The sequence below is a fragment of the Dermochelys coriacea genome, chromosome 4 (assembly GCF_009764565.3).
Source record: "Dermochelys coriacea isolate rDerCor1 chromosome 4, rDerCor1.pri.v4, whole genome shotgun sequence".
Taxonomy (NCBI): domain Eukaryota; kingdom Metazoa; phylum Chordata; order Testudines; family Dermochelyidae; genus Dermochelys; species Dermochelys coriacea.
In genome coordinates, this window is record NC_050071.1 from 97,247,856 (window position 1) to 97,270,337 (window position 22,482).

Consider the following 22,482-nt stretch of genomic DNA (forward strand, 5'->3'; position numbering starts at 1 on the left):
AATAAGCTTATCTAATTTATTTGTCTGGGTGTTTTGAGAATTAGACAGGGAATACTTAACCTTCAGGAGTAAGGGCATGCAGGGAGTAGGGGAGCAAGGTTTTCTTTGCTTAGTTTGTAATAAAATGTTTAATGTCTCATGACCTTAGCCCCCACGACTTGCCTTTTATGAGTCCCTCAGGGGTTGTAACGCACACATTGGGAAACACTGCTCTACAGCACTAAACTAGGGTTGTCAATTAGGATCCAAGTGTGCTGAATTCAATGTACTTCTTGTGCTTGTACTAGATAGACATTGGTGGATGCTGATTCTTCCTGACTTGTCTTTCAATGTTTCTATATTAAGTGGGTTTATTTTTACATTTTTCCCACCCTCATTTCCTTTCTTCTTGTATCTTCCAACATAGTATTCTCCCAATCCTCTGGGTTGTGTAGGAAACCATTTTGGGAGGAGATACCATGTCAATGTTCTGGCTGTCTGCATCTTCCCAGTAAATCATTTTCAATGTATTTCCTTTATCTTTGGTTGGATGTGCTTATTTTTATGCTTGCCTTGTGTAACCTACTTGCCAGAAAATGGCATTTTTCACAATAGGCATAATATTTTTTTAAAACATTACAGACATATTACTAATAAGACATAAAAACTAGACAGTTTTTGGACTACTTGTTGATTTCCCTGCAAGATTTGACTTGCCAGTAAAACAGTTTCACTCAGTGTTTTCCCCTGTAGGTAATGCTATATCTAATAAAAAATACTCTTGGAAAAGCAATACATCCAAAAAATATGCATGTGTGATATCCTGAAGAAAAGATTAGATTGGATAATGGTGTCCATTATATGTCCTATCTCATACCAAATAAATTCCCCTCTTTATATATCTAGACAGGATTACTATGTATAAATCAAGAGGTACATGGCGGTAATTGGAAATGAATGAATGAACGTCTCCACACAGATGACTTTCCTCAAGGAGTCCTTATCACCCATGCCATCTTACCTTTTAAAAAAGATGTTTAGGTAAAAGATATTGTAAAGACTATCTTGATTCCAGGTTAACACCAGATGGAGTAAATATGACACAAGTTTTTCTTTTAAATTTCTTTTTATACAAAGCACTTATCGTTCACAAGCATGTGGTCCTAATCTAATCTTAAAGATAAATTGATTCATTCACTTCAAATACCACATAACCATTCACACACCATTGAGCTTAACACTATTAAAGGGTAATTTCCCCTGAAGGAATTATGCCCACTGCAGCAACATTTGTGAGTCTTTTTATCATACCAAGGCAGGTAAAGAAATTAAAATAAAAGGCTTCATCAAGTGTGCAATCACATACATACTCTTCGTTTTGAACTGTCCATATGTTCAAGCAACAAATAAACATTCTCGAACATCTGAACACTTCTGCACATAATAAGAAGAGCTGACTACCACTACCAAAGGTTTTGTTGATGTTAGGCAAGTGAGATCCCTCTCCCCTGCACTGAGTACAGTAATACAGAACTATAATTATTATGGAAAAATCATTTTGTCCTTTTATCATTTGAATATAATAAAACCTAATGGAATAAATCAAGGGACATATTTTGCTTTTGCCCATTTTCATAATCCTCATGATATTTTTATGATTCTCACCATTTCCTTTAGTTTCTCTACAATGATTCCTTAAGCACTTTACTATTACAGCTTTTGACTGAGAGCAAACATGAAGGTTACAGTAGGGCTTTTTCTATAACCCCCTCTTTTCACGTATTCAAACTTTCTCAGAGATTTTCCTTTTGGGCTGAATGTTTTTAACATGGTTTCACCCAAAGATGAATCTGTTTCACATTTTTGAATTACCAGAAGGGTAATGATTTATGGTCTTGATTTTCCTTTCCGCTAAGGCTCCTTTACATTGCCCTGACAGAGTGAAAGGGCCCTAATAACATTCATACCCACTTTAAGATCCCTTTCCTCTCAGAATAGTGTAAAGGAGTCTTAGTATAAATTAGATTTAGAGCCATATAATGTTTCCACTATAGAAAGATCAGGCCCCTTGGTGTTTTGCCATTGACTTCAATGGGGCCAGGTTTTCACCCTAACACTTTCTGCACATAAATTTCTTTAAAAATTTGATGAACTTTTGGGAGCAGATCCTCAGCTGTTGTCAAAACTTTTTTTTTTATGAAAAATGGCTTTTTGAGAAAACAATTTTCAACAAAAACATTTTCATTGAAAATGTTCAGGTTATCATTGAAGAAATCAAAACTCAGCTTTCTTCCAGTTTTAACCAACATGTTTTTTCGTTAAAAAACATATCAGAGTTTGATATTTGTTTTTGTTTTTGACAAAAATGCCAAGTATTTATTAGAAGTGTTTCATTTTTTGTCAAAAAAAAAAAGTGCCGGAAAAATCATTGTTGTCCGACCAGCTCTATTAGCTAACGCTTTATCTAATCTGTGCATTTAACAGAATTATTTGTTTCCTGATAGGTTCTCCATTACTGTATTTAGGACACACATAATGTGTTGAATATTTTTTATTTTCAAATTATCATGATATTTATTTCCATCTGTATATTTATCCATATGTGTCATATTCAGCTGTAACTTCTGTACTGTGGATGTAATAAGATTCTTCTGCTCCTAACACCCTTTTAATAGCTCATAAAAATAGATAACCTGTAGTGTCTTAATGATCTATGCATATGCTTGCAACTTTTATGAGAATTCAGCAGTATAACAATCTCCTGTAAAAGCAAATCTATTTATAAACAAACAGAAAAAAAACAGAGATATACAGTATGAATAAAAGAACTGTGAGTGGAGGAGAAAAATCATTACCAGTTTCACTACTGTAGACACAGTAAAAGCAGCATTTGAAATAAATATAATAGGCTAAATTATAGAAGCTCAGAGAGGGTATACACTAAACAGAGAGAATCTCCAAGCCAACTCCAGTGCATCTGGAGAGGAAGCAGCCAAATAATTTGGATTTGAATATGCTCACCCTAATTTTGAGTCTGATCTATGAATGTTTAAAAGAAAAAAATATCTGCCCTGAAAAGTAAAATATGAATAAATGGTAATATCACAATTCTTCTAGTGTTTCCAGCTTGACTTTTTTTTTTAATTGTAGGAATCAGAGCTTGAGAGAATCTTCCATAACCTGTTTAGATAGTTTGGCTTTTTCTGTTTGTGAATTTTCCATGAGCAGCTGTTTTTTCAGAATTGTTTAGAGAATATTTTCAGCTAATAATTCTTGGTCTATAGATTGTGGATAATTCACTGAAATATTCATTATCTGAAATTCCATATTTGAGCTGTGTTGGTTAGTTATGGTTGAACATGTAGAACCCAAAGGATTGTTTCTGCTTCCAGTTTGGATGAGCATAGCTCTTAGAATCAGGTTTTCAGGGCAAGTAATTACATTTAGGATTCCAATGTTCATTTTCCATGAATATTTTGTAATATTGCCTTGAAACAGATAGTTTTATCAATCATTTCTGTCAGTACATTTGTTTGATAGAATATACATGGAAAGAAAACACAAAAGGGGGGCAAGAACACAAGCAAAGCAAAATCAATTTTTTTTTCTGAGCAAATATCCATGCAAAAAAATATGTTCACCCAACTCTACTATGAAGTCTTGTGACCTACAAAACTTCCCTTCTGCCTCTCTGGTAAACAACCCAAGGGAGATGTTGTAGCTGTGGTAGACCTGCACTAATGGCTAATGCACTAATGCACTAATACTAAAACAAGTGTGTGATAAGAATCAGGCCCCGAGACTCTCCATTAGTAGCACATATGATGCTGCCTATAGAATAGTATTACTTTGAGTCTGGTGCTTCAGAGCAATGGTGACATCTACAGAACACATGACTAGTGGATATTTGTAAGAACAAAATAACTCAGAGTTTCCTAAAACATAATCGGAACCCTAGGACCTTTTTTACTTAAGCAAGGGACAAGTTTTGCAAATTGTATGGCATTATTCTCCTAATACTCCAACGATTTTCCATAATAAGCTACTTGGAGTATAATGGCAAAATAGCTCATTTAAACATGCCTGGAGGGATTTATGCACATTTCATTGCCTGCAGAAGAATCCAGGAGAAGAATTTACTCTTGACATAGAAATATATTTCAGTAGGGAGACTATTGTGTTAACTTCATATTGAACAGAAAGATAGGTCCAGACTCTCAGCTGGGATAAAATGATATAGTGCTAGGAAATAAAATGAAGCCACACCATTTTATGCCAGCTAAGAATTTGACCTATAGCTTACAAAAGTGCATCACAAAATAGTGTTAAAAACTGTAAAAACAGAGGCCAATTTTCTGTTTAAGCTGCTGTCTAGTTAATGTTTACAATTTTTTCCCCCTTTTTTTAGGACCACCTCAGAGAACAGTGTCTCCCAAACAAGAACACGAAGAAAGGAAGCATGACAAAGTCACAGACAAAGGAAGCGAAAGTGGGACTTCCTGCAATGAGTTGTCCACCTCTAGTTGTGACAGCCATTCAGAGGCTAGCACTCCTCAAGAAAATGCTGCTAGCACCCAACAGCCAACAGCACACCAGCCAAATACTCTAACTTTGGATCGTCCATCAAAGAAGGCCCCAGTGCAGTGGATGCCACCACCAGACAAACGCAGGAACAGTGAACTCTTTCAAACTCTCATTAGCAAGTCTAGAGAAACAAATCTTTCTAAAAAGAAGGTATGTGAGAAGCTGAGTGTTGAAGAAGAAATGAAAAAATGTATTCAAGATTTTAAAAAAATCCATATTCCAGATTGCTTTCCAGAGCGCAAACGGCCATGGCAGTCTGAACTCTTACAAAAATATGGGTTATAGTTAATTGCCTCTCTCATGAAGTATCTCTGGTGCATTTGCTGTTTATTAAAGTTGCCTCTATCCTACTGCTGTCCTCTTTATGGTCCACTCTGCAGTCAGAGTGATTCCTGCTGCTTATTTCTTTCTGTGAACACTGGATGTTGGATAGTACATGGTTTCTTAAAAAAAATTAAAGAAATACAAGATGAATCTGGTCTAAACTATTTTATATTAGTAAAACAAAATGTGCATGATCAAGAAAGTTGGTTTTCACACTATAATCATCTGGGATTCATTGTCATTTTGTAACTCTTCAAATAAAAAACCCAATCATCAGATCACTGCTCACTTTATGTCATCAGTAAAAATGACTCAACCTTGCTAAGGATGGAGAGAAACGGGGTTTTAAATTTGATATAACTGGTTACAGAACCGAATCCCAATACTCTTTCAATGTTAATGCAATAAAACAAATATCTATTTTGCATGAGCACAATGTTACAAATAAATCACACAAGAACAAGAGGTTTGTCTGTTGCTGGGTAAATATTTATTTAATGCCAAGCCTATAAGCGTAAAATGTCTTGGGGACTGAATTTGCTTTGTTCCAGATCTGTGATTTTTTTGTGTGTACAGTGTTCTGTATGTAAGGACGGTGTAAATATGCCTTATCCTGTTTCATTATTGCACCAACATTCATCTATTAGTGCTTGTCAGAACTATTTCTATGAAATGCAAGCTTAACAGCAGATTGTGAAAACTGGTTTGATGGTCTGAAAGTTTCTGTTATCATGTTAGCCAACAAAATTGGAGAAAAATAAAAAAGACATTAATGTATTTATTAAAAAGAACCATCTGGTAGATTTTCTCGGCTATCGTTGTCTTCTTTGAGTAGATCTAAGGCTAATTGTTACAATTTGTGCAGTGTTTCCATAACACTTCTACTCTGTTATTGAAAAAAACAAAAACAAAGAAAATATGTTTCAACAGCCAGTGAGTAAATGTTTGGGTGCTAGAGTTTAATTGGAGTTTTTAACAGAGACTCAGTAAGATCAAGAGAGCCACGGTACTGATTTTAAAGCACACAACCAGCTATGCTAAAGATCTCAACTGGGAGTGCACTAACGTAATATTTTAACTGACCAAACAGAAAACAGTTCTGACAGCTATTGGAAAAGACCTCTTAAAATATTTGATTCCAAAATGTCAATAATAGGGTGTACTACACTTACAAATGATGAGGTTAGTATGAATATTCAATTCTAGAGTAGACAAAAACTGAATTCATAAACCAGATATGGAAATCAATATCTTTTTCAATATAACACAGAGTCTCTGGTTAAAACATGTTTTGAATCAATGAAAGTGTTGCTGGAGCTTGGAGGAAAGCTACTAAAGAATTGGCAAATGTGTGCATAATCTTCAAAAATTATTACTACTATTATTATAATCATAATAATCATGATGTTCTTACAGCAATGTAAGAAGACATAATTCTGTTCTTAATGATCATTTCAGCTAGATTTAGTAAATAAGTAAATGGATAGTAAATGGATCATCCCCATCACCTTTGCAGCCTATAAGTCCTCTGATATAGAAGGTCATTTTTTATGAAAAATTGCATATTCTTGATAGCAGCTCAGCCACTTCATTGCTTCAGAAGGCATAATCACTATGTAAACCTAGTTACTATCAAGTTAAAGGTCTTAGTTATTATCTTTAATGTGTTCCATGACCTGGGACCAGAATGTCTAAAAGCCGATCCAGAGCTCCAAGATGAAGATCATGATCAACAAGTACACTCCTCTGGCACAATGGAACTCTCTCCGATAAGGTAAAGCTCTGTGCAAGAGACAGAGATTTCTTGGGGTCTGATCCGGGACTGTGAGATGAACTCTCCCAGGAACTAAGACTCATCACAAGACTCCTCACTTTCCGCTCCAAGTGCAAGATGCATTTCTTTGACCCTGTGTTCTCTAACATAAATACATAGCAACATATATATATAAAAATTAAAAAACAACAAAAACACCAAGAGCACCCCATCAAAAAAAAAATAAGAACGATGTTTTCAAAAAAGTCCCCACAGCCTGATTTTCAGGTGCTCAGTGCACATAATTGGACCCAAATTTTAAAAAGTATTCAGCTCTGAATAGCTCCAATAGTGAAACTTATGGCCAGATGTTCAAAAGAACTCATCAAATGTGCTGAGCCCTTCTGAAAATCTGGCTTCTTATTTTGGTGCCTAAATAGGAGCGAATTCTTGTGAAAGTCTGGCCCCAGATATGGACTCTGAATTTCTTTTTTGAAATTCTGTCCCCAAATGCTATGAGATCTATTGTCCGGAGACACCATCTTTTTCTGTGCAATACTGCCACAGTTAGATCAGTCAAAGTGCTTGAACTAGAGTCCCCTGTGTTCGATGAGTGAGGCATTCATTGTGAGGAATCCTTGACTTTGGAATTCACTTCCTTCCGCAAATAAAGAGGGTCAAAACTTCAAATTTCTGTTCAATGGGAAACTGACATTTTAAAAAACAATTGTACTGAATTGGAACAAAAGATAAAAATGTTCAAATTTTCCATAAAATCAAATGAAATAAAGTTGTTTTGGGTCAATCAAAATGTTTGATTTTGATTTCAACTTTTTAATTTTTATTTCATTATTTATTTTCAATTTTATGTATTCTTTTTGCTTTATTTTGTATTAAAATTAGGATTTAATAAATTTTAAGTTATAATAATTGGTGATTTATATTAGTTTATTTGGTATTGTAATAAATATAGTCATGGATAATGGGTATTTTAACTGGTAGTCTAAATTCTAACAGAGTCCCACAGGGAGCAGATGTCAGTCCAATTCTATTTAATATTTTTATCAACAATCTAGACAATGATTTAAAAACTTAGCTGCTGATGACACAAAGATTGGTGGGGGTAGTAAATAATTAGGAGGATAAATTGCTATTACAGAGTGATCTGAATTACCTGGTTAAATGGTCAGAAACCAGAAAAATACATTTTAATTCAGCCAAATGTGGGTTAATACATCTGGGAGCCAAGAATGCAGGTTATTCCTATCGGATAGGAGACTCTATTGTAAAGCATTAATTCAGAGAAGGACTTCAGGGTCATCATAAATAATTGCCTCAACATGAGATTTCAGTGCAATGCTGTGGCAAAAAGGGCTAATGAGATCCTTGGATGTATAAAAAGGGAAATATCAAGTAGAAGTAGGGACATTATCTTGCCTCTGTAAACAGCACTGGTAAGACAGCTACTAGAATACTGTGTCCAGTTCTTCTGTCTACACTTCAAGAAGGGTGTTGTAATACTGGGGAGAGTTCAAAGGATGGGCCACAAAAACGATTCAAAAAAGAAAAGGAGTACTTGTGGCACCTTAGAGACTAACAAGTTTATTTGAGCATAAGCTTTCATGAGCTACAGCTCACTTCGTCGGATGCCACAAGTACTCCTTTTCTTTTTTGCAAATACAGATTAACTCGGCTGCTACTCTGAAAAATGATTCAGGCAGGAGCTGGAGAACAAGCTTTACAATGTGAGGATTAAGGAACTCAATTTATTGAAGAGACTGTTGAGATGTGATTTGATCACTGTGTATGTAGATACTTACACTTGGAAAATATAGTGGATGGCTTTTCAGACTTGCTGACAAAAAGCATAACAAGATCCAATGCTGGAAGGGGGACAAATTCAACTTTGAAATAAGTCACAATTTCCTAGCAGTTAGGGTAAACAAACATTGGAACGGCTTGCCAGAGGAGGTGGTGGACTCACCATCACTTGGCGATTTTAAGGCAAAATCTTTCTAAAATATATGCTTTTGTGCAGTTTACTGAGCAAAATTATATGACCTATGTACGTGGATGGGGAATTGGGCTGGTTGGTCCCTTCTAGCCTTGAAATCTGTGAATTTATGAGTCCTCCTGTTCATTCCCTTCCACAAAGGGCCATGGGGACAATGGCATTGCCTGCATTGCCCTCAACATACTCATAATGCTTGTAGCTCTGCATTAAGACAATGACTAAAATCAAATCTCATGCTTCAGGGTTTCAGACTATCATCTGCAGGGATCAGGAAGAATTTTTTTCTCTTGGTACACAATTGGCTAGATATATTATGCTGGAGATGGGACACCACATGAATTGGACCATTGCTCTCTGGTTATACAGCGAATTCTTCTTCTTAGATCTGGCTGTCTTGCTCACATGCTAAGAGTCAAACTGACTGCCAGATTTGGGGTGGGAAGGAATTTCCCCCAGATTAGATTATCAGGAAACTTTGGCGGGGGTGGAGGGTGGGAGTAGGGATTGCCTGCTGCAAATACCAGAGCATGTCTCACCTAATATATTCCATGCCATTGCACGGACCTCAGGCATTCTCTCCTATTTTCTGCTTGTGGCATACAACAGTTCAATTTCCTGAGCACTGAAATGCTTTAATTTAACTAAAGCCATAGGGTTTAATATAGAGATATTTTGGATGAAACTTTAATGGTCTGTGATATTCAGGAGGTCAGCCTAAATGATCTAATCATCCTGTAAGATGGCGTGACCATCCCTCTGTGTCCACCTCCGTGTTTGGTCTCCTAGAATCTTCTTCAAGCAAAGAAAGACAAAAGTCAACAGTGGCTGCAAGGTTAGCCTACTGTACATGCTTTGAAATTTATTCTGAAACAGAATCAGTTTAACAGACTTAAATATGACCCTTCCATTGCAAATTATTTCAATAATTAAGTTTAAGAAAATTATTTTAAAAAGATGTAGTTGCTTGAAGCTAATATTTTCTCTTAAATCTGTTCCTTTTTTTGCTCTGGTTGCAAACATACAGTCCTTAGAGAATCAAAATGTCATCATGCATTAATCAACCTGCTGCAGGTATTACAGCAAGAAACCTATTTGAGTTTTGTGTCATGCTATTTGACCAAAACAAATAAAGATTCAAAAATTGCTGAATAGCATAACAGCCATTTGTGCTTTCTTAAAAAAAAAATCTGGTTTTGCAAATTCGTTTGACGTACCAGCATTTGTCTTGCTGCCTATATAACGGTAAAGAAATAAATTGAAAATTTTTAATGGTGAGGTTTATTAACCATTGGAACAACTTGCCAACGGTTGTGGTGAATTATCCCTCATTGGCAATTAAATCAAGATGAGATGCTTGTCTAAAAGATATGTTCTAGGTCAAACAGGAATTAATTCAGAAAAGACTTGTGGCCTGTGTTATACAGGGGGTTAGACTAAAAACCAAACAACATCCATACTGGGTCAGACCAAAGGTCCATCTAGCCCAGTATCCTGTCTTCCGACAGTGGCCAAAGCCAAATGCCCTAAAGGGAATGAACAGAACAGGTAATCACCACGTGATCCATCCCCTGTTGCCCATTCCCAATAAACAGAGGCTAGGGACACCATCCCTTCCTATCCGGGCAAATAGCCATTGATGGACCTAACTAGAGGATCACAGTTGTCCCTTCTGGTCTTTTAATGTATGAAATGTTGTACACTTTATACACACACACACATAATCTCCTACAAAAACTGGAAAACACAACTGGAACATATTTGATAACCTGGAGACAACGCTGAGTAAATTCTGAGAGATGCTGAATGCATTCAACTCACTTCTTAGGAGGCGCTCAGAAATTCTGAAGAGGTTCTCAGCACTTTGCTGAGATCACAGCACTGGTTTGGTTCCCTGTAAAGACAGTGTTTATGTACTACATCAGCTTATATAGTACAGGCCATCAAATATTTTCACTCGTTCAAGATCTGACTTGGAAAAACTTTGAAAACTGCTATCTAAAAGCAATTTTGCTCCTATATGCTATTTTCTCCACCCACCTATCCTCTCTTTTTCATAGTTACTAAGGACATTCTTATGATCAGTCTTTTACTTAAGAGCTTCTGCTCTGTACCTGAGGTTAAATTCAGGGTGTAAAAGGTATTGCAGCAATAAATAATGGTGGAGAGGCTGCGAGGGGGTGGGTAGAAGGAAAGGGGGCATGTTTGGGATGTTGCTAGACTGAACACAATCAGAGCTGGTGAAAGAGACAAGGCAAGGTGTAAAGTTAGGTGTGATAGCATAATGAGAGTTCAAGAAGCACTCATTCATAATAATAGGCAGCAAGTACATTCAGCATGGTCCAATCAGCCAATGCAGTGAACCATAAAGGCACTTTTCAAAGACAAATGAGCAACCTACACTAACAACCTTAGGTCTGCTATCAACACGTCTTCCTATTGGTATTTTGCTGGCATCACTAGGATATGCACAGCCAGTCTACTGTTCAGATATCAGATAGCAATCAAACCCCCTATATGCGCATTTGTACACCATAGAACATTGTAGTTTTCATTTACTTCTGAGGTATAACTTACACATAACTCATTAGACTTGCACTACCCTTTGCCATCACAACTCAATGGGGCCCATAATCTTTCATTTGTTGTATCATAACTATTTCCATTCCACTGATGTGACAATGGGTGAAATCCCACCTTTTGTGTATTCAAATTTCTGGATCTACCGACCCTGGTTTCCTGCTGTTTGATCACAGCATTCCTTCTCAGAAACTGGGCCCACAGGAGAGGCCCACTGATCCAGGAGGAGGAATTGCCAGTAAAAATTGTGGATGATTCACAGGGGACCACCTTGCAGTTCTCTAGGCTTCCATCTGGCTAGAACCTTGCTCAGCCACTCTCCTAGCATCCATTCCCATCAACTGCGCTGACTTGTACCACATCTAACCCCCACCCTGCACTCACCACAGCATATACAAGCAGTAGAAGGGAAATACAAATACACTGTAATTTATAATTAAATTAAAAGAAATTATATTTTGCTGACCAGCTATTTCCGTGACACTCCTTCTGTCCCTGGCCAAGCCTCCCTTCAGCTAAGCTCTATGGTAGATGGCACGAAGGGTAGCAATGAGACATGGTGGAATAGAACATTGTAGCCACCTACCCCCCCGGGCATGTGGCCCCTCCCCACCAATTTACTGGAGTTTGACTCCCCTCCACTGCATGCCACAAAGAGGAGCATATGGCCCAAAGAGAGGATTATGCTCCAAGCTCGGCATGAGAAGGAGCAATGAAATCTTAAGAGAATAATGTAATATATTAGTTAGTAATGTAGAATGAGACAGAGAAATACAGAAAATATATTTAATAACTAAAATATGAGCTACAAATAGAATATTTTCTAATTATTATAGTTCCATGACACCATAGAAATTATTTGACAGCTTCACCTGATCTCTTACAGGTTTCAAGCTATTCACAGGGGATTAAATCCTGAAGTTCTTATCTAGTCTTTACTCAGGAACCATTCATATTGCATTAAATGAGAATTTTGCCTTAGAAAGGGCTAGATACATACTATAGGACGTGGCCTATGGTGTTTTTAAACTACAGTATTTCCTCATATTTGACTTTAAACCATTTCTATAGCAGTTTTGTCTGTAAATTAAAGGAATGTAAACAGAGTAGGAGGGAATGTTACATGTATAACGTTGTATGTACAATATTAGATGAAGTTAAATAATTATTTAATAGCATAGTACTTAGCAAGAAGTCACACTAGAATAGATTAGTGCTAGTCACTAGGAGTATATTAAATTAATATAAACAGAGGTGACAGACTGATAGGAAATAAATGGTCTATCTACCTTCTGAAACAACATATAATCCTTAAACTAGTGTTGCTTTTATCTACTAGTTGTTTAACAGGGCATGTAGTTCATTAATGTAATATAATCAATTCATAAAATGTCAAAAGTTTAAACTCTTAGGGCTGTGTGTTGTTTTCAAATTACAGTGTGGTCAGGGGGAGCTGTGTGCACATATGAGCCTTAAATAGGTTTGTCTTGCCTAAATTCTTCAGTGCTATGTATCATAGTGTCTTCTCAGACAATGTAAGCTATATGTACTTTATGTGAACTTTATTTAAAGGCAGCATATAATGGAGCATTTCACCTTTCTCGTGTATTTAGCTAGATTTGTATATGACAGTGTATGATAGCTTCAGAACTGTTGACCCTCCAAATATTCCCATTTTTTCCAACTCTATTTGAACTGCTTTTGAAGCTCAAACTACATTCTCATGTGATTTCATGTTCGTGTCTGATGTAAAAACATTACATTTCACACAAATAGTAACTCCTAGTTCATCCTTATGGGCTCAATACTGTAGGCATTGAGCAATCGAGCCCTGACTTAGCAAAGCATTGAAGTATAAGCTTGATTTAAAGCACATTAATAGTCCCAATTAAATTTCTAGCTAAGGCTACTGTATTGGTGAAACCACGGTAGCCCTGAGGCTACAGTAATCCCTGTGCAGCTGCTGCAGGGAAGAGCAGAAAGAAGATAGGAGGGAAAATGATCCTTTGTGTCATCAAAGATTTGGAGGAGTCTTAACATGGCTGAACTCTGTTTCCTCAGCCCTCTGATTATCCTCAGTGAGGAAAATCTGAGCCTCTTCCTCAGCTCATAGTTCTGTTTCTACATCAATGCTCAGCATCTTACAGGACCAAATCCAAGTATCATGGGAAAAGAGTTTCCCCCTTCAGAGGCTTTTACAACACTAGGGAAGCATATCAACATGGACTGCGAAAGCCACATTCTCTTGAAGAGTCCTTAGAAAGAAAGCCAGCATCACTTCTATTCTGTGAATGCTGATCATTCTGAATTTACATAAATAATTGTCTGGAAAGTGAATATTTTCTTCTCTCCTAAGGACCAATTGAGGCTGTACCTCAAAATGGGGAGAGAACTCTGGACTTTCTGTAGCCAAGACAAACGCTTCCACACATAAATAACACTTGCTGTTAAAATTAAGAAATGGTTTGAAATTCAAAAAACAGATGAGGGTTTATTTAACCCTATTCTACCTATATTTGTGATACTCTGATAAGATTATCTTCTTTGTTTTATAATTGTTAACTATTTCCTCTTCTATGCAATAATCTTCCCTTAATTTTCTCTGCTATGACACTATCTCCATTTACTACACTTGACTATGTCTAGAAATATACCCCAGCACACCTTCCCCAATGATTATCTTTGATTTGATAGTACAGCTTGAATCAGAGGGACAAATTGCTCTCTGGTGTCTGTTTGTTCTTTGTAAAGAGAAATGTAAGTTTATTTTTACAAAATGCGAGTGGGATTTCCAAAATCAGTCAGGCCCAGGTTCTCACAGGCACTTGGGCTCCTAACTCCCATTGATATCAATGGCAGTTAGGCACACAAATACCTTTGAGGATCTGGGCCTCAGTATTGGGCTAACTCTGTCACCACTGACCTCAATGGTAAAACTCCAATGGCAGTAGAGTTAGGCCAATACTGGGTACTTCTGAAAATCCCATGCTGAAAGTTTAACTTTAAAGACATAGGGCTAAATTCACAAAAGAACTTAGGTGCCTAACTGCCGCTTTAGGTGCCTAAATCCCATTATCAGGCCCCGATAGGATTCACAAAACCTCAGCAGAGCTATCGCCAAATCCTGTAGGCACCAAAACTTGCTTATCGTCTAAATTGCTGCCATAAAACCTCCGAAAGGCCTATGTTTCTGCCTTTGGGCACGTGCACTGCTACTCCCCTCTAGGCTTCTAGATGCCTAAGCTCCAGAGCAGGGGTACCTTCGGCACGCGTCCCATCAGGGTAATCCGTTGGTGGGCTGGGAGACATTTTGTTTATGTTGACCGTCCGCAGGCACGACCCACTGCAGTTCTCAGTGTCTGTGGTTTGCCATTCCCGGCCAATGGGAGAAGTAACAAGCGGTGTGGGTTTACCCTGATGGGCCACGTACCGAAGGTTGCTGACCCCTGTTCCAGAGCAATACACGAATCATGGGAAAACAGGCATTCCTCTGCCTAACTCACCTGTATGGCCCAACTAATAGGCAAGCTCAGAGAGAGTGGAAAACCTCCCTCATAACTTTTAACCCAGTAGTTAGGGTACTCACCTGGGATGTGGGAGACTCCCACTTCAGATCTCCCTTCAACTGAGGGGAGACAGCATTTGAACAGGGATCTTGCCACCTTTCAGGCGCACGTCCCAACCCCAGGGCTATAAGATATTCTGATGTGGGCCTCCCTCAATCTCTCCTGTTGAAGCTGTTCCACTGTGAATAGATAATGAAAGAGTCATTGGGCCACAGAGAGCGAGCAAGCAAGCATGAGAATGACTCTGTGGTCCAGCTCCCCTCTTCCAATGGCCTTTTAAAATTATTTATCCACGGTGGAACAGTTTTAAGAGGAGAGACTGAGGCCTGTTCTACTCTACGAGGTTAGGTCAAATTTAGCCGTGTTAGGTCGATTTTATAAGGAATGCATCTAAACAACCAATCGTGTTCCGTCGACCTAAAGGGCTCTTAAAATCAACTGCTGTACTGCTCCCCAACAAGGGGAGTAGTGCTAAAATAGACCTTCCTGTGTCGAATTTGGGGTACTTTAGACGCAGCACTGTGAAATTTGATGGTACTGGCCTCCAGGAGCTATCCCAGAGTGCTCTGGACAGCACTTTGAACTCCGATGCACTAGCGAGGTACACAGGAAAAGCCCTGAGTACTTTTGAATTTCATTTCCTGTTTGGTCAGTGTGGCAAGCTCAGCAGAAGAGGTGACCATGCAGGCCACCCCAGAATTGCAAACGAGCTCCAGCATTGAGCGAATGGGAGAGACTGGATCTGATTGCTGTATGGGGAGAAGAAGCTGTGCAGGCAGAACTCCGATCCAGCAAAAGAAATGCTGATATATATGCCAAAAATGCACTGGGCATGGTGGACAGAGGCTACACCAGGGATACACAGCAGTGCCACATGAAAATTAAGGCTCTCAGGCAAGCCTACCAAAAGATAAAGGAGGCAAACGGTCGCTCCAGGTCAGAGCCCCAGTCATGCGGCTTCTATAATCAGCTGCATGCCATTCTATGGGAGGACCCTACCACTATCCCACCACTGTCCATGAACACTTGCAAGTTGGCAGCCTCACGCAACACGGAGGAGGATTTTGTGGATGAGGAAGAGGAGGAGGAGAATATGCAGCAGGCAAGTGGGGAATCTATGCTGAACTCCCTGAGAGAGGTGGGGTTTAGGACACAACCCTCTCCTTGGCACCTCCCATGGGGGAACTGTTTAATGTGCTGGCTTCTGTGAATGCCATTCTGAGGCACCTCTCTCCCCATTCATTGTACAGGAAGCCCAAGTGCCTAACTCAGGCTTTATGAATCCCAGTAATTTCAAGGCACCTAAAAATTAGGCACATTGATGCTCAGCATGCCACACCTAAATTCCTTTGTGAATCTAGCCCTTAGATCCTAAGTGTGTGTTAAAGCATAGAATTGCATAGCAAGTATTGCAGCTGAACCTACAGGTAAGTCAGTCTTTCAGGGCTCCTAATAATTTTTGTTGCTTTTCTCTGAACTCCTTCTAGTTAATCAATACCTATTTAGTAATGAGGTACTGACATATGAACACAGCTTTCCAGGTCAGACGAGCAATAGAGAGAGAGACTATTATCTCTCTGCTCTATGAAATGATGTCTCTGCATCTGAAATCCAATGTTGTGTTGTTTATTTATTTTTTTATTTACTGCCATCAGGTATTACAAATTTAAATTTGTTGCCTGCATTGACCCTATGGGTCTTTTTCAATATCAATGCTTCCCAATTTCTCCTTCCCATTGGAAATATACAGCATATGTTTTGGGTTACTTCCCACCAGACTGCATTATCCCAACTTCAATCAGGTTTTGTTGCATTCTGTCTATGTTTCTAATATCTCTAGATCTCTTTCTGTTATTGTATATCATTAATATGCTGCTTATTTCAACTTCCAGCTAATATGTAATGATGGTGAATATAACCCACAAGAGAGATTTTCAAAGGCACAAAGGGGCGATAGGTGCCCATCTCCATTGACTTTTAGTAAGAGTTGGTCTCCAACTTCTCTTTCTGCCTTTGAAACTCTCTTGCTTCTTTGCAGTACCCATTAAGCTCCTCCCCTCATCTCCACACATTGCCATGTGTCTTTAGCCATTAACCCTCCCATCACTTTCCACTCCATGTAATCCAATCCAATTTGGATTAGTTTTACAAGTAAAAATTTCCTAAAGCACAGCACTAAATGCTTTAGTAAAAACCAAATAAATTACAGGTATGTTCTCACATTCCCTTCATCCTCTAATTTTGTAATACTACCAAATGAAACAATCACGTTTGTCTAGCACGATCTGTACTTTATAAACCACAGTGCTTATTGCTCATGATTCTGTTACCTTATAGGACTCATATTCCGGCCTTTTACTGTGCTGGAGTGAAGGGTGTATTGAAGGACTCCATGCTGGCCTGACCAAGCCTGAGTACTAGCAGACAGATCTGAGTCGTGACCCATGGAGCTGCTAAAATGGGCAGGGGATCTCACACAAATGAGTTGCCCATAAAACACGCATGGATTACTGGCCGTATATATATTCTCCTCCTCTCTCTTCTCTGCAGAGGTGTTGATGAGGCTATCACAGGCCTGAAGCTTTGGTCATCACTGTAGAGAGTCCCTGGGGAATAAAAGCAAGAATAGAGGACAGACAAGGCTCTGTGGCTTTGAGGATTTGAAGGTGTCCTAAGGGGTGGAGCTCTACTATTTCTGCCCTCTGATTGCCCTAGGATGGAGAGATCCTCAACCCCTTTGGTCTTATCTCCCCCAGCTGACAGTTCTGTTTCTGAGCTAGCAGCTATCTCTGCAGGCTGTGGGCGCCCAGCTTATTCCATATCACCTAGCTGACGTTCAGTGGGCAATATCCTACACAATCTTTTGGTATGTTAGCAGTGACAAAGCCCCTCACCTCCCAGCATCACCTGCCATACCATGCCATATAAAGCAGTGGAGGCAGTTTCATAGACTCTACCTGCAGCGCTACAAGGTAAGATGCAGGATGTGGTGGCCACATGAATGGCTGCTGCTGAATTTGTCTCTGCCCCTCCAAGAATAGCTGTGGGGCCCAGCTATACTTCAGAGGCCAGGATGGATCTGTACCACAGAAGATTCATGTGTCATGCACTTGAATTGATAAAAGGACAAGCCTGAAACTGCTGTCCTCCAGCATGGCTGCAGTCACCTCAAAAATAGCTCCTGTTGCAGACTCAGCAGAGACAAGCCGAAGGTGTTTTGTTAAGCTGCTGGTGCAAATGTTCAGTTTTCTGGGGAAAGATTATTTGCTTTAATGCAACTACTAAGCCTTACTTTACAAACAATTGATGCGGGTGGGAGGTGGGGAGGAAAGGGAGCATGAGGTGGGAGAAAACTTTGTTAACCTGAATAACCAGCCTATGTGATGTTATTGGATATGTGCCTATCAGCACACAGACAAAACATCTCTTCCTATTGTAATAATATAAATAATATCATAATAAATAACCCATGATATAAATGCACTGGAGGCCTAAATAAGTTAAGTTATCATATTATTACAATTAGTTAAACATTTCCAGTTCCCCTCTTTATTCATTAAATATTCTCAGATCTTCCCCCAATCAGACATTGGGCTGGATTTTCATTTACATCAAGGCCACTTTATACCACATGAGGAGAGTAACAGGGACTTAAAGGGGATGTAAATGTAACTGAAATCTATATTTGAATCATTTTTACCACCAGATTGGCATAAAGAGGCTTTACTGTAAATAATGACAGGTTTCAGAGTAGCAGCTGTGTTAGTCTGTATTCGCAAAAAGAAAAGGAGGACTTGTGGCACCTTAGAGACTAACAAATTTATTTGAGCATAAGCTTTTGTGAGCTACAGCTCACATGCATCCGATGAAGTAAGCTGTAGCTCACGAAAGCTTATGCTCAAATAAATGTGTTAGTCTCTAAGGTGCCACAAGTCCTCCTTTTCTTTTTTACTGTAAATGAGAACCAGTGGCACTGCATTTGCATCACTGGAGTTCCTAGGGTCTACACTATTACAAATAATATATAATAGTAGTATAGCCACAGGTGGGTGGGGGTAGAGAAAGAAGACTGCTTTTCATACACACAATTAGTTTCAGCTGTAATTGTGCACAAAAGTGTGAAATGTAAACTTTTAATTAAGTTTTGGACTATTTTTAATTTCCCAAATGTGACTAAACTTCTCGAAATTTACTTACTTGACCTCAATTACATGATCTAAACCACTACCAGACCTTTAAAAACTAATTTGTTAACCTAAACTGTGAGCGGACACTCACCCACTGTAAACAACATTTCATTGGGAATAACAATTCACGTCACCCGGGAGGGTGCCAATTTACTAATCTGAGAAAATACACCTATTAAAAATCACTGCCTGTAAAGATCACTATCTTGGACCTGTTTCTGTTCAGTTCAAGGGAGGCCGCCTAATGAACAGCACATAAAATAGCCTTTAATGGTTAATGCATGATAGACTGTTTCCTGTCTGCTACTTTATTTTCCTGTCTCACTCAGCTTTTTAGAATTCCTTTGACTTGAATTCCCAGCTTAATGTCTATCAGCTTTTCCAGGTAGGCAGAGACTTGCCAAATAGGCTGATGAATATACCATCTATATATAGTAGCTGTGATGTTCTCTGCACATTCTAATGCATCTTCTGAGTATTTATTAGATTTCCTTTAAATCTTACCCCACCCCTGAAATGAGAGAAAATTGCACAGGCCTTTTGCTGAAAGGAATCGGAACAATCAAATTGTTATACATCCAGTTGCTTGGGATAACCATACCCAGAGGATTTCTGGAGTTCTTATACATTGTTCTTAAAAAGCTTTGCTAAATCAGACAAGTTTCTTAAATCAAAACTAAAAAAAAAAAAGTGAAAAAGTCTGAATTTAAACTTTCACTGAGCGAAATTCTTCTCTCTCAGACACACGAGTACAAATTCTGATTAATTCCACTGAAGTCACTGCTGTAACAAAGTAGAATTTGGGCCAATATATGGTACTGTGGCAGGCATAATCCTACCATATCCCTGCTTGTTTGTTCTCGCCCCACTCTCCAAATAGGCAACACAAGGTGTTCAGCCCCTCCAAGAGATGAAAAGGCAGTCTTCACATCATTCTTAGCTGCTGCCATTCTCAGATATGTGGAGCTTTCCTAAGTGCAGTATTACAAGATGACTTCATTACTGCCCTGCTGAGTCTACTTGCTTTCATGCAACCTTGTAACAAGCGATGAGCCCTGGTAAGTAAGATACAAAACCTTTTGTAAACACAGTTGATGATGTATAGTGAAATCATTACATCAGCTAAATGGCTGTTTCATTTGATTTGTTTTGTTTAGAGAAACTGACTGTACCTAAAATGCCAGATTTTCCCTATTATGTTGCCTCCTCATTCTGATGAAAAGATGGCATGTGTTCATTCCTGCGTGGGTACTGCTGAATGGCAGAAGATCACTTGCTCTACAGGACTAAATCTGTATGCAAATTCAAAGACTTTAAAACCCACTCTCAGTGGCTCAGGTGGTTTGATTCAATACAAACTAAAGCTAATACCCCCAAAACGTTGTTTGCTAGGAGAATATTTTTATCCTTTGGAAATGAGACTCCCAAAGCCCTGAATGACTGCTGACATTTTTGGCAAGTTTAAATGTTTGGGAGCTTAGCAATCAGAAAATCATCCAAATAATTAAGGATTAATTTTAAATGTGCATTTCTCCTCATTACTATGCACTGCAAGAGTGTACTACAAACATTAGTATCCTGTTATTGGTTCATAATGTGATGCCATTATTGTGTCCCAGCTCAAATTTCCATTGTAATGGCTGCTAGCTTCCAATATCCTACTCCACTGCAAGATTTCACGAGGGAGGCACGGTTTATGTGAGGTGCCACTATAAATGTCTCGTCATATGCATAGAAGACCAAATTGTGCATAAAAGATTGAACATACTCTGAATGCAAAGTCCCTGCAGCAGATGTTTTCTTTCACGGAGGCCAGAAAGTAGTGGCTTGGGAATTGTCTTGATACAAATATATTACTGATCCCATAAACAGATCTGTCAGTGCCACTTGTGGCACCCACAGTTATTATCATATACTCCCCGGTACTTATTGCTCTGCTTATTTTTCCTTCACTGATTGCATTGGCACTACTGGAATGTCTGGAGACTTTGTAGGGTTAGTTATTCCCTTTGCAATTCAAACACACCTGAGGGGTCCTCATTTGCAGAGCTCTTATACTCTATGTTGTTACACTCTCTTATTCAGTCTGATTTCAGTTACCAGTTGCCTCCATGGCATTGTAATAAAACTTGGTTCCCCATTGTCCTCCACAATCTCATCACATTCTGATTGCCATGTCTTAAAGTTTCCTTCTGTTTAATTCTCATATCAACTGGTACAACAGACCTGTACTACCAAATGCCCACCATGGTTCCTTCACATTCTAGCCCTTTAAGGTAGTTTTTATTTGAACGTTTTTATTTTTTCTAACTACTTTATTCAGGATTCTAAGCATCTATTTTTCCACCTGTTTATAATTTCCATTACTCATTGGCTAAATTGTGATTAATTTAATCTTTGAAATATATATTAGACCTAACCCATTTTAAAAACAAAAGATAGTGTATTACTTGAATAGAGATGTGCAAATCAGATTACCACTTCATTTCACACAAATATTTATTTATACATATATAAAATACAGATGACTGCTCAATCTATCAGGGAAAATTCTCCATTTAATTTTTCTTTTATCTGTCTCCTTCTGTGATCGCCATCTCACAGTCAATAACTTTCCCCCTCCCATATCATATTTTTTGACAACTTTCTTCTTTGTAATTTTAAATGAAAAAGACCACATTTTTTTCAATCTATGCATAATTTTATGCATTTTTGTTGACATTAAAACCTGCAGCAATCCCTTCAGATTTATTATTACAGAAAACTAGATCTCTGCCTGCACATTTCTGTAAGTCAGCAATATCAATAAGCTACTTCTTAACCCTTTTATTACATTAACTTTCAATTATTTGTAATGTCTGCAATACGCTCTCCATTTTCTCTAAGGTGGTGGAGAGAGGAGCCCTCAGCAGGCCGGCTGAGAGGAGCGAGTGGGCAGGGCGGGAGAGAGGAGAAGCCCTGGACCTGTGGGTCTAGAGGAGCATGGGGGAGGGGCCAGAGAGGAGAGGGAAGGAGCCAGCATGATGGCCACTGGGCCACAGCACAAGTGAAGTAGAGCCCTGAACCGGACTAGCGGGGCCTCTGCTGAGCAGGGGCCTGGCACCATTATAAACTGGTACCGGCCAGGCAGGGACGGGTTGGGGCTGGGGAAGGGGCACCTCTCCCCGCTGCAGCCCTGAGCGCCTGTGTGGTGCTTCATAGGCTGCTGCACAGTCGCACAGCTTAGAGGGAGCTTAGGCCCTCAGACTTCATTGCCTTGCACTTTTTGGAGTCATATGTATATATGTGTGTGTGTGTGTGTATGAAAAGCGAGCCTACAATGCTACCAAATGAAAATGGCAGAGTTTTACACTTGCTTTGCACTCTTTTGCACAGATGTAAGTGATTACACAAAGCAGAGGAGAATCAAAGGCTATTGGGTGCAGGACTAAACCCTTAATGCTTAGAAGTTTAGGTCCAGAGCCTCCCAATTGATTTCAGTGGGAGTTAGGCACCTTT

General features: G+C 38.8%; 1 protein-coding gene across 2 annotated transcripts in view; it reads left to right on the plus strand.

Annotated features, from left to right (window-relative positions):
• Positions 1-5,688, plus strand: part of KCTD8 (potassium channel tetramerization domain containing 8) — a 191,597-nt gene extending 185,909 nt beyond the window's left edge. For both annotated transcript variants that reach the window (XM_038398166.2, XM_038398165.2), the window contains one exon: positions 4,388-5,688. In XM_038398166.2, coding sequence (XP_038254094.1) covers positions 4,388-4,588 — 201 coding nt within the window. In that variant the 3' untranslated portion in view covers positions 4,589-5,688. The remainder of the gene's footprint in view (positions 1-4,387) is intronic.
• Positions 5,689-22,482: the final 16,794 nt, after the last annotated feature.